General features: G+C 39.3%; 1 protein-coding gene across 6 annotated transcripts in view; it reads left to right on the top strand.

The window, feature by feature from the left end:
* Positions 1 to 13,857, top strand: part of CADPS2 (calcium dependent secretion activator 2) — a 458,085-nt gene that overhangs the window by 172,081 nt on the left and 272,147 nt on the right. For all 6 annotated transcript variants that reach the window (XM_066591847.1, XM_066591846.1, XM_066591844.1 and 3 more), the window contains exons 9-11: positions 6,746 to 6,812; positions 8,039 to 8,147; positions 11,648 to 11,851. In XM_066591847.1, the coding sequence (XP_066447944.1) occupies positions 6,746 to 6,812; positions 8,039 to 8,147; positions 11,648 to 11,851 (380 nt within the window). The remainder of the gene's footprint in view (positions 1 to 6,745; positions 6,813 to 8,038; positions 8,148 to 11,647; positions 11,852 to 13,857) is intronic.

The raw sequence follows: 13,857 nt of genomic DNA, 5'->3' as shown, positions 1-13,857 counted from the left end.
TGTATGAGAGCAGCACTCCAGGGGTTAAATAAAAGAATAAATCTTTATTGTGCCCACACGACGTTTCAACCCTCCATCCAAGGGTCTTTATCAAGAACTTGATAAAGACCCTTGGATGGAGGGTTGAAACGTCGTGTGGGCACAATAAAGATTTATTCTTTTATTTAACCCCTGGAGTGCTGCTCTCATACATACTTTGCTGCTGAAATTGTGATCCAGGATCCAGGATCTTTGATGAGCGTGCACCAGCTGGTGAGGATTGTCTTCCCTGCATATTTGAAGGTGAAGTGTGTGCTGTGATCAGTGTTATATATTGATTTATTGTACCATATGATATAATGTATTGATAAACTTAAAAAAATTATAAGTGGAGAGAAATGGGGAAAAAAAACGACATTCCACCATCTTTCGATGCGTCCTGTTTCTACAGTGCACAAACTGCAACAAAAATGACCCGATAACTTTATTCTATTCGTCAGTACGATTACTATGATACCAAACTTATATACTTTTTTTTTTGTACTACTTGTATTTTTTTTAAAAGATATTTAATTTTTTAATATTTTCCGTGTTCATTTTCTGTACACAATAACCTTCTTATTTTTCTGTCAACATAGTTGAGTGAGGGCTCATTTTGTGCTGTATGTCCTCTCGTTTCCGTTGGTATTTTTGCATACAATTGACTTTTTGATTGCTTTTTATTACATTTTTTTCAGAGATCGGGTGACCAAAAAAGTGCATTTCTGGCGTTCCTTATTTTTATTTTTTGGACCACGTTCACCGTGCTGTGCAAATAATGCATTACTTTGATAGATTGGACTTTTATGGACTCAGCGATACTAAACATGTATTTTTGCTTTATTATTTTGATCTTTTTTATTGCAAATATGGCAAAAGGGTTTTTTTTTGTTGAACTTTTATTACTTTTTTTTTTATAGTAAAACTTTTTTACTCTTATATTTAAACTTTCTTATAGTCCTCTTAGAGGACTACAACCAGCGATGCTTTGATCGCTCCTGCAGTATAACGTAATGCTATAGCATTACGTCATACTGCTTTTTGACAGGCAGTCTATTAAGCCAGCCCACAGGATGGCTTGATAGGCAGTCTGCTAAGGCAGCCCTGGGGCCTTTCAGAATTGACAGCGGCAATAGCCGCGATTGGCCAATTGGTGCTATCTCCCTCCATACATGTCCTGCAACAGCATGGAAAACGTTATGGGGCACTCACTAAGGGGTTAAAATTACTGATATACAGATGCTGGATAATTTTGTTTCAGATAAGATATTAAAAAATATTTTACTTTTAATCCCTTTTTATCCTATTACATTTTGCTTAATGATCTAAAACAATAAGGGCTTCCATCTGAGTGTCGTTTGAAAACAAGTATTTGTTGGAAATTTGTCTTTAACCCTTTAGTGACCAAGCCTGTTTGCGCCTTCATGACCAGGCCGAATTTTGGAAATCTGCCATGTGTCACATTAACAGAATAACTGTATAAAGGTTTTGCATATCCCAGTGATAATGATATTGTTTTTCAACACATATTTACTTCATTTAGGTGGTAAAAATAGACCGATTTAGAATTTGTGTATATTTATTAAAAGTGCCAAAATTTGGAAAATTAAAAAAAAATTTTTTTTTTAAATTTCCAACTGTAATATCTCAAACATGTGCAAACATGCTGTACAAATTTTTGATGAGATATATATTTCCATCTCTTTCCTATATTCTGGGCGCACATTGGAACAACTTCAGTTTTTTTCTAACCATTTAGAAGATGTACAAATTTAACATTGATTATTATTAACATTTTGAGGAACATTTTGTTTTTTTACACCAAGCAAAGATTGCAAAGGCTCATAGCTGTCAGAATGATAGATACCCCCACAAATGGCCCCATTAAAAAAAATAAATAAAAAAAATACACATTTGAATTTATTCACTGAGGGGTGTCAGGAGTATTTTGAGTCCACTTTTTTTTCAGGAGTTAATGCAATTTAGAGGAAAAAAATTAATATTCATATTTTTGCAAATACGTCATTTAAAAGACAGGACTTTTTTTATAGTGCACATGAAAATGAGGATTTGCACCCAAAATGGATATCCATGTTTGTCCTGTGTTCAGAAACATACCCATTGTGACCCTAATTTTGTGTGTCTATGCACAACGGTGCCCAAACCGAAAGGAGCAGTCGGTGGCTTTTAGAACTGACCTTTTGACCGAAAGGAGCAGTCGGTGGCTTTTAGAACTGACCTTTTGCTAGGTGTTTTAGGCCCCATTGCACACTTGTAGAGCCCTTGAGCGGCCAAAACAACAGAGAACCCCCACAAATGACCCCATTTTGAAAACTAGACTCATTAATGAATTCATCTAGGGGGTACTGCGTATTTTGACCGCACAGTTTGTGTCATTTTAAAATCAGGTTTTTTTGTACAACACACACATGAATGAAGACTTTCACCCCAAAATGGATACCCCCATTTGACCCGTGTTCAGAAACATACCCATTGTGGCCCTAATATTATGTTCATATGCACACAGGGCCCAAACAGAAAGGAGTATTAAACTTCAACTGTGTTTTAACTTTTACATAATCGCCATTATCCATTGGATAACATTGATCACATGACTGTGGACCGCTCACCGCGCCCCTCGGTCTCTGCTCTAGGCTCTTGGCTACCTGTAGTAGCCAGGAACAAGGAGACTTTAACTTTCCCGGGCTTCTGCACCTGGGTCCCCGATTTTGCCGATTAGCGCATGCGCCGAAGTTGGAGAAAGGTCCACGGATAAAGTTCCTGTCGTAGAACATCACCGGAGGCCTCAGGGCAGCTGAATCTTGAACTTTTTTTTTTTTTACTTTTAATTGACTTTCATATGATCGCCGGCATTCGGTAAGGGGGAGGGGGTTCCAAGGCCCGAGATGACAGCTCCAGGATGTCAGCTACCTGCGGTAATCGGTAGCATGGAGCTGTCACGTCCACAGCTTGCAGGATTTTAATCCCCACTGGGAACATGTTTTTGCACCCCTGGGGATTAAAGCTCCGTAAGCTAGGACGTAAAAAGGCAAGGAGGTGGTCACTAAGGGGTTAATACAAGGTAATAAAAATGGAGGATATATTTTACAGCTCCTACTGTAACTTTGTTCTGATAGCACCCCATTTATACCTATTTTGTGATATTTTATGTATAAACATTGTGGCTTCTAGACCGAATATCATTAAGGCCTTAGATCAGATTCCGCATGTGGGAGCCCGCAATAGAATCTTCCCCTGCCCATGGCTGAGGACACTACGGGACTTCTACTTATCTGTCCGGGTCTTCTCTTTTTTTTCACTCTGGATGTGTACAGAAGCGCCGTCCGTCGCACATGCGCAGTGGAGGTTGTTGTTTTTTGTTTTTTTTTTACTCCTGCTTTCCCGCAGACTTCAATGGAACCTGTCCGTGCAGGATCCGTAGTAAAATGGAGCATACTGCGATTTTATTTTTTCCCGGACCAAAAGGTTCGCAAATCAAATCCGCATGCTTTATTTCACTTGCAGACGCCCATGTATCCCTATGGTCGGCTTGATTTGTGGATCTTCCGCAAATGAGATCCACTCGTGGATATTGGGCCTAAGAGAAGGAACTGGTGTTGAACCTTCTGATTTTCAGGTACCAATATATATATGGCTTCTGTACCTGGAGGGTAATACCCCGCCATGTATGAATGTGGCCGTGCTGCAAGCCTCCGCACAGCGGATGGCTGCGAACAACACTGCAGGAAAACTGGTGAAGGGGGCACCATGCTAAAGAAGTGCTGCAACCCTTTCATTCTGGTCCTGGTTCATTCAGTTGGTCCTGTAATATTACGGAGTGATGACATAGCCTAGGGATAAGCCTTCACTTTATAGGATAGAATAATCCTTAAGATAAAAAGAATCCGCAAAATATACAATGGAACTAAAAACAAGATTCTGATTGAAGTTTCCTGAATTGCAGCTTGGTGTATAACTTTTTAATTTCTATACACCTACATGCATATTCAATCACAATGGTGATTTACATACCTTTGGATATCTATGGTATGATAATGAAGCAGTATTGCTTTAAATGGAGGTAATTTATGACGACGTGTTCCTTAAATGGCAAAACATGCTGTTATAACTTCCCCTTCCAAACCACACCATGACACTTTAGGCTCTGATGCATTTATTTTGACTGCACGGCATAATGTGGAGTCAGTGGCCATTATTTTATTTCCTCTTTTTATTAATTTTTCTTCACATTATTTCTGTCAGCATAACAAAATTTAAGTGAGATACTACAAGTTCCGTGAAAGCCTCGCAGGGCCAATATTTTGTTAACATATGTGAGTTCAGTCTCGCAGGACCGATATTCATATGAAAATTCTGAAAACAGCAGAACAATTTCTTTATGCTTGTAACTTCTAAACCAGGGATAAACCTTTATTTTTCATAGAAAAGTTGGAAGATGTAAGTAAGAGAGGGAAAGGGGAAAAAAAGAAAGAAAAATAAAAAGGAGAGGTAGAGGGGAAAGGAAAAGGAGATCAATTCAGGAGAACCTGTCTCTTTACTCAGTGCCACTACTTTCTCTATTGCGCCTTGTAGGGAGTCTTAACCTGCCCAGGGACCCCTCCAAGTCCTCCCTGAGATACCACGATGTGTATTGAAAAGGAGGCCCAATATTTGCTATATCTGAATCTGTGAAGTGGGAGATCAAAAAAGCTTTCCATTTCCTGAAGAATTTTTTCGCTCCTCCTTCTCTTTGTCTTTCCGCCACTATGCAATAAAAAAAAAAAACATGAAACCTTTGAGATGTGTAATAATTTCCCCCATTGCCTGGGTTGTATCTTTTATCCAGTGTGATAATAGTGCCCTTTTTGCTATATATAGCACTATTTGTATAAATGGTGATATGTTTGTATTTTGGGGAACCGGAGCCTCTGTGGGAGTATAATGGAATATCAGAGTCTGGATGTTCCTCTGCAGTTCCACCTTCCAGTGCGTTTTGATATACTGTAAAATACAGTCCAAAAACTCTTGTGAGTGATCACAAAACCATAGCCCATGTGCAAGATCTGTTGTTGGGGTCTTACACTTTGGGCAATGCGTGATACGTTCTGGGAAGGCACTTGTGGCCGGTAGGTTAAAACCGTAGATTGCATTATCTTGAAAAATGATTCCCTCCAAGTCTCCCTCACTATACATTTCTTAACCATTGACCACCCTTGTAAAATTTGTTGCCTTATGCCCTGATCTTGTGTTATTTTTTAAGAGCTACTATTTTCAAAAATACCCCCCCCCCCCCATTTTTTTCTGTATGCGAGACAGCGAAGGTCTTGCTTCTTTTTGAGAGTTTACTAGCCTACTCCTGCAGAATGCCAAAGCCTGCCTTGTCTGCAGAAAATGTGAATCTGGTAAAATTTGAGTATTAATTCGTGAGGCTTAAGCCATTTATTCTCGCTTTTATTCACCAGGTGTTGGGCGATATGCAGACCCCTTTCCTTCCAATTCCAAAAAATCCTGTCATCAATTCCCCTAGGGAACTCCCGGTGGCCTATCAATGGCGTGTACTTTGGTATCAAATAGGGAAGGCCTGGGATTTTACGTAACTCCTTCCAGGCCATTATTGTATCCCGTAATAGTATCGAACCTTTGATCTGTGGCGGAAAACAAGAGAAGCATGTATGTAAAATAGCAACTAAATCCGATGGGTGCGAAAGGTTAGATTCAACTGTACGGCAAGTAAAATTGTCTGCTCCCTTTAACCAATCAACTACATGGCGCATTAAGCAGGCTACATTGTAGCTCCTGATATTGGAGAAATTTATCCCGCCTTCCAATCTATTCAACATCAATTTTTGTAGTGAGATTGTGGCTTTTTATTTGCCCAAATGAATTTTGTGCATGCTGAATTTAATCAGTTTATAGCGCTGTGTTTGAGTAACATCGGGATAGTTTGTATGGGATATAACAATTTAGAGAAGCTCCTCATCTTGATTAAGTGGCAGCGACTCATCGGGAACAATGGCAGGTGAACCCTTTATCTAAGTTCTGCTGTCATTTTTTTCAAAGAGTGGAGCATAGTTTAAGGTGTAAATTGAGCTAGATGTTCTCCCTATTTTCACACCCAAGTATATGATAAATGGTTTGACCACTCAGTGGCCACTATTGAGCTGTACTTCTCTCGCTTTCTGGTAAAATTCGCCACGGTGTTGTTTTGTAAACCATGCACATTTAATGGCAGGAAATTTCTTCCTAGTAGCAGTTTTTCCTCTATTTTAACCCTTTGCAATCCATTTTTGAATTCAGGGTTTCCTAGGGTGGTTTTCTCTTTCTGCCATTATACAATGGCGCCATTTGCTGGCTAGAGCCAGTTTTGCAGTATGGGACATGCTGGAGAGGCCCCCGACAACAGAGCGAGCAGTAATATACAGTAAGAATACCCTGCCGAACATCGGCCGACATCGGAGCTGTACAGCCTTCAATCAGAATGTCTTCAGGCGTCAGACAATGGATTGGAAAGGGTTAACAGTCAGATCAGGGATAGAGATAAAAGCAGAACCACTGTTCATGAACGTATCAATATTAAAATTTGGTGTAGGTTGGTGAAAGAGTTTTGTGCATAATTGTAGTACCGCCGGTAACTGTTATCAATTTTCCTACCTAACAATGCACTACATTCACATTATTTGTGTATTTGAAGCTTTATATTTTAACTGCCTTTTTTGTTTTTTTGCAGCTACTTATATGCTGTGGGGCAGAAGGTCTGGAAACGATGGAAGAAGCGTTACTTTGTTCTGGTTCAGGTTTGTAATATATTGATGTTTTACCTATTATTTAAATAAAATGTTTCATTGCCTTAAATTGGAAGTTCTCATAACACAAAAAAATATAAAATCTCTTATGGAACAATAAAAGAAAATACCTTTTTATATTTTAGATCTTTTGTACTCTATCCTGTTACACTTCTTTCATACTCATTTATTCATGGCTGTGAAGTTTGAGCTTTTGTTAGCATTATACACGAATATCCTTTTACCTTAACAGAAACCTTTTTCCTTACTTGGAAATTTATAGCATGCAAAATCTCTGTTTTCTACCCTTTAGAACCTTGTGAAGTCTGAACCTTTTAAGGTGCATTTACACACACAGATGATCGCTCAAAATTAGTCAGAAACTGACATTTTTGAGCGATCATTTTACATAGGTACTAATGGGCTAAATCAGCGCTTTAATACTTCATTGCATGTATTTAGAGAACAGCGGGTGGTCTGTTCTCTAAATACATCACTATTGTTCTCCAGTGGGACAGCGGCTGTTAACAGCTGTTCAAGAATGTCATCAGCTGCTATAAGCGCTGCTTGCAGAGAGCGCAGCGTGCGGTCTGTCTTACCTTATCCTGAGAGATGAGGATTTCATGCCGACCTGAAGTCAGCGATGGATGAAAAATGCACGGTAAGTGCTTAATAGGCGCACAGTTACACACAATGATTATCCCACAATGATTAAGCGCTACTGAATATGTTGGCGCTATACAAATAAAGTTTATTATTATTATCACTCAAAAGATGGCTTTTGAGCACATTTTGAGCAATGATCGTTGTGTGTAAAAGGGCCTTTAGTTACAGCATATTATACTATCTGGAAACAGTGTTCTGTCATATTTAGCTAAATTTTGATCTGGAAAACACATGGAAGTAGACAAGGTTATAATATACTTACTGTACTGTTTCCGTACTATCAGTTCCCACCTGTCTCTGGTCCTTTCTGTTTACTATCCAAATACAGAGACATGACATTCGTGAAACTTTACCTGGCTGTGATTACAACAGCCAATTATTGCTGCATGTGATATCAGCATGGGGCCCCAATTGATTGCTGCAGTCACATCACTGCTTATGAATGGTAAACGGAAAGTACCAGTAACTGGTAGCTACCAGCAGCCAATGAACCACGCAGGTTAGCTAGTATTTTCATGTTATACCCCTATCAAAGTTAGTGATGATTTTATGTTACCATATCTCTTAAACAGGTAAGCCAATATACATTTGCTATGTGTAGCTACAGAGAAAAGAAAGCAGAACCGCAGGAACTAATGCAGCTGGAGGGATACACAGTGGATTACACTGAGTCTCAGTCAGGTAATGGACTATTTCTGATATCGGCTGTACTTGATTACTCCTGGTGACATTTATTATCCTTTATATTACAGTATGTGATACAATCATTCTTTCCATTTCAATATTAACCCTTTCCAATCCAATTTGGATTCAGGGTTTCCTAAAAGGCCTTTTCTTTTTGCTGGTATACAACGGTGCCATCTGCTGGCTAAAGCCAGTGTGTGTGTGTGTGTCTGTGCGCGCCAGAGAGACTCTGAGAGTCGCTGGCAATAGACGGTAAGAATACCCCGTCGGACGTCTTCTAACATTGGAACTGTACAAGTTTCAATCAGAATGTAGTAAGACGTCAGACAGTGGATTGGAAAGGGTTAAGGGTGAATTCACAGTAGCGTTTAATTTTTCTGGGCCTGTTATGGATTACATATTGCATAAAGCTTCTGATAAAAAAAGACTTTCCAAATTCTGGTTTTCCTCGCTTTAAAAAAAACCTTTTTACCCCTCTAGGAAATGCACAAGAATTTTCAGTCAGGGAAAAAGAAGGAAGATAGAGAGCTCGAGAAGTAGAGGAAAATGTCTTACATTTGACAGTAGCCCTATAGTCGGCAATGAAGCCAGAGAGCAGGTTGGCGGAAGACTGGCAGTATTCTTTCCTGGCTGACAAAATTCTTTCCTCCCTAGGAAAAAAAAATGTCAACAGGTTCATGGATAAAAGACACACTATCAAAAGGACTGAAGCTGGAATTTTTATCTCCTGTTCCAGCAAGCTACAATGTCACAAAATATTTGATAGGAAGTCTGGCATTGGAAAAACAAAATTCTGGAATTAATTCACGAGCAAGTACTGACCTTTGTAAACTAAAAAGAGATAAGTACAGGATTTTATTCTTCCCTGTTTCTTGTATAAAAAAATACCAAAAAAAAAAAGGATTACTCCTTTAGAACAAATTCAGAAATCTAAATCAATATTTGAAAATAAAAAGAAATTAAAAATGGAGACTAAAAACCACAGTAAAGCTCCTTTTTCCTCATATTTGAGGACAGTTGTTACACCTGTAGTTCCAGGTGCTTCTGTTTGGGCTTTTCATGGCTCCCCGAATATTTCCAAAGGTGGTATCAGAAATGGCAGCACACAAGAGAGGAAAATCATTCTGTTTGTGCTTTATCTGTACGACTTCCTGATAATAGGAAAGACAGAAGAAAAATGCAGGAGATTGGTTTCCCAAAGCCAAATCTGTTTTCTTCCAGAATAAAAAATCTTAAAAATTCAAGTCTGAGTAGTGATTCATAATCCAGTTATGACTTTAAGAAGAGCCTTGTCGATCCTAGGGCCCCTACATTATGTATTTCCCACATTAGGGTCCCCACAATATGTATTTCAGTGGAACATTTTAAAACTATGGGCCAAGAACTTTTGCCATCTGGACCAGAAGATATGTTTGACATGAAAAGTGATGGTCTGTCATGGTGGAAAATGATAGATGGATTTTCTTCTACATTACGTGGTCTATCATGGTGGGTGAACATAACAAATCTAGTCCTAGGAGTTCCTTGGGTGATACCCTCCTCCTGTAATAATTACTACAGATAACAGCCCATGGGGGTGGGGAGGCCATATAGAGGAACAGGTAGTTCAGGGACAGTGGGAAGTGGAATATCAGAAAAGTTCATCAAACTTAATCGAATTGGCAGCAGTAAGGAAATCCCTCATTGACAGCTTCTCAGAGACTTCATGGTCAGCATGTCAAAATCCTTTCAGTTAATCAGACAGCTGTCTGTTATGTGAATCACCAAGGGGGCACAAGATCAAAATTCCTTATGTCAGCAATGGAGAAAATTTTAGTTCGAGTAGAAAAAATATATTTTTAGTACTTGTGGGTTATCTGTCACCACTTTTTAAAAGTTCTATTCTCGTTGCTATTTTGCAAGCTATTGCCATATTTTTGCTACCTGAATAATTAATATTTATATGTTTTGGAGAAATAAAAACAGTTTTTAAAAAGTGTGTTTTTTTACACATATATATTGGTGAAACATTTGTGAAATTAATAAAAAGTGGTGACAGATAACCCACAAGTACCATTTTTCTGTTTCTGTAATAGTTCACATAAGCCGCCAAGAAAATAGGCAGATTTTCTCAGCTGACACAAACTGAGACAGGGTGAATAGTCACTATTCAACATGATAGCTCATCATTGGGAAACACCAGAGATAGATCTGTTTGCTTCAACGAGAAAACAAAGCTTTTTATTTATTTTTTTTTAGATTGAGCCCGTAAGAGAATCCCAAATGGGTAGATACTTTGGCATCAGGGTCTATTTATAATTTTGCTGATGGTGTGAGATGACTTAGAAGTTATTAGTGATAACTGAGGTGGCCTAGTGTTGGTGTAGACCCTTGCTGTTCTAATGCATGTAAAGGGTTAATGGTACGGTAGTCATAGATCACCATTAGAGATGAGCGAGCATACTTGATAAGGCAAACTACTCGAGCGAGTAGTGCCTTATTCGAGTACCTGCCCGCTCCTCTCTAAAGATTCGGCTGCCGGCGCGGGTGAGAGGTGAGTTGCGGCGATGAGCAGGGGGGAGAGAGGGAGAGAGAGATCTACCCTCCATTCCTCCCTGCCGCTCCCCGCCCCCTGCCGGCACCCGAATCTTTACAGACGAGCGGGCAGGTACTTGAATAAGGCACTACTCGCTCGAATAGTTTGCCTTATCGAGTATGCTCGCTCATCTCTAATCATCATCCTTGGTGGACTAATTTATAGAAGGGATTAGTGTAGTAGAAGGGTTAATAGCAGTATACCAAATGGTATAGGTCAGTAGTTAAAAGGGTCTTCTAGGCAGCACCGACTGTCCAGTCCTGGGGTGCATCGACGCTCTTAATTTCAGGAGCAGTTCTCATTGAATCCTGACACTGTCTGGAAACCCCTTTGAGTTATGCAAACAACTCTTGTTCATATGCCCTATTACGGTATAAGGATATTGCAGTAGGTAATCCCACACTAGGAACCCCCTTGTCTGAGCCGGTAGGGAGAAACTCTGAACTAGTATGCAGCATTAGTCTAAGACACTACACCTGATTGGATTAACCAATGTTGTACATGTGAGCAGCACTAGCCAGTCAGAGCAGCATCAGGTAGTGGGAGAAGCGGGTCAGCCATCCTTGTTTCTCTAGGCCCGGAGATTCACTTTAACATGATTTCCTCATAGAGATCGGGGCAGGGAATAAAGAGGATTGTGAATCTGTGGTTTAACAGTCAACAGGGATGTTTCTCTCTAATAAACGGTTTAGTCTTCGATAGTTTTCCCTTTTTTTATGTTTATGTACATTTTTTTCTGATATATTATCCATCTGCAAAGGGGTAATTATTTCTTCAAAGTGCAATATTTCAATAAAAGGACAGAGGTAAAATGAGGATTAATATGTAATAGGAAAACTATGTATTTCGGTGACTTTGCCTTTCGAATGCTATTGTTGAAATAGCAGCAGCAGTCATTTCTTTTATTGGTCCACATTGGCAGGTCTCCAGGGAGGTCGGTGGTTTTTCAATGCAGTTAAAGAAGGGGACACAGTGATCTTTGCCAGTGACGACGAACAAGACCGAGTACTGTGGGTACAGGCAATATACAGAGCAACAGGACAATCCTATAAACCCATTGCTTCAAATCATGCACTGAAATCAAATCCCAGAGGAACAAATGCTCACGTGGAGCCATCTCAATCAAGTAAGATATGCGGATGATAAGTGTCATTCGTATTTTCTGCGTTGTATCTCAGAGCCCTTTCATAGTGAACCTTTACAAAGGCTACTTTGACACTCATGACCCCAATGAAAAATCTGTAACAGGGCTGTCCATCTATCATTTCACATTTGTAATAATGTGTTTGGAATTTTTAGCTATACATTTAATTGTAACTTAGACGCTGTAAATATGATCTAATTGTGTTATTTCTTATATGGTTTAGAAAGTTGGTCTAAAATAAACTACTCCATAGCTTATTGCATGTTACATAGTTTGACCATTATTTAGCGGGGTACCCCTATGGCCCACCTTCATAGAGCTGTGATAGTGGTCATTAATAATTCAAATGTTTGTTTTTATTAGAGTAATGTGCCTTGCCCCAATAGCCATATAATGACAATGTATGCATGTTGCTTTGTTCTCATGTTCCGTGTTTCTAAAAGTGGATTAGCTGGAGACGGTCAAGGGGAAGGAAGTGGAGAAGTGCAACTTGGACGTAAGGATTATAATTCGAGTTCACACCATGAAAGAGAGAGAGAGAGTCGGAAATATTCTTTGTGTGAGAGAAAGTGCTGTCCTAGGCTCTTCCACACTGGTCAGCATCATTCGCCAGTCACTGGCTGTGATGCCTCAGTGGTTCCCACTGGTATACCCAAAAAGTGCAATCAAATCCATTACCTTTAAATTGAAAATCAGCAGTATCCGGTCAAGCCCCGCTCTGCACACGCTCTGCTTTCTTCTCCCTTTCCAAGAAGTTAGCAATAACGTTTGGATCTGTGAATGATGAAAGTGTGGACCACCCACTGAGGATCCCCTGTGGGGAAGCTGCTGCAACCCTGTTTTAGGGACCAATTACGGCCAGTGCCTGCTGACCCCAGAGCTTTATACAGACAACATCCGAGACCCTGCAGGCCTTCCCATCAGATCTCCTGCCCCTGGTCCCTGCTACACCCTAGGGGCTCACACGATTGAACATTCCTTCTTTTTATTATTTGTGTATTATTAACTAGTATACATATTTCTATTGCAATTATCCTGTGCCTATCATATCTGGAAAAGATTTGGTCCTTCATGTCTTAACTATTTTTGCATCAAATCATATTTTTGTCCGACATAATTAAGTCTTTATTCTAACGAAATATTTGTCATGGGTGTACTTCAGTTTCTGCTTATATTGTACATGCATAAAATGAAAGATACTATACGATTTGTTGCCTGTAATAGAATGTATATGAGCTTTTCCATAGGTGACATACATTTCTTATCTTGCATTATTTATAACTTCTGCAAGGGTAATCTTTTCTGACAATAAATTCCTTGTTTTGCTATTTACCCGTGTACACACCCATTCCATACTGTCAAACGAATTTGACTATTGCCTTGACAGTGCAAAACCATATGATGTGAATTAGCAAAGATATCCACAGAAAAATGTAAAGCTGCACCTCTTTCAGCATGAATGAAATAATTCTTCCATCTGCAAATCTAGTTGGCTGTTGAACATGACATGGATCAATATGATCTGGGGCTAAATTTCTCAATGTGACTGATTATGTTAGCATCATGGCCACAGATCAATATGGAGTTTTATGAGGGCCCGGATTCTGTAATTGGTGTTGATCAATAAGTCTTTGTCTTCTTCCCTTTAGAGACCTTAGGTTGGTAGTGTGTTGTGTCTCAACAGTACACTTAGGGAAGTACATTTGTGATAACTAATGTAAAAAAAAAGACATTTAAATTTTAAGGGACAAAGAGTCTGAAGCCCCTTTGTAAGGATGAATGTAAGCAGATTGCTCACCCAATTTGAACTTTGGTATCAAACTGAGCTAATGTTTTGTTGGAAAACTAACCCTCTTAGCTTTTTCTGCCTATATGTGCTGGAAAATTCACATGGATGTTTTTAACAAAACATACCATTAATGAAAGCAATCAGCACAACTCCTCTTTTGATAAACCCGCGGGGTCTGAAGGCGTTGAAAGATGTATCT

Source organism: Eleutherodactylus coqui, chromosome 2 (assembly GCF_035609145.1).
Source record: "Eleutherodactylus coqui strain aEleCoq1 chromosome 2, aEleCoq1.hap1, whole genome shotgun sequence".
NCBI lineage: Eukaryota > Metazoa > Chordata > Amphibia > Anura > Eleutherodactylidae > Eleutherodactylus > Eleutherodactylus coqui.
Note: the sequence above shows the minus strand (reverse complement) of the source record. Positions and strands in the feature narration are given on the sequence as shown.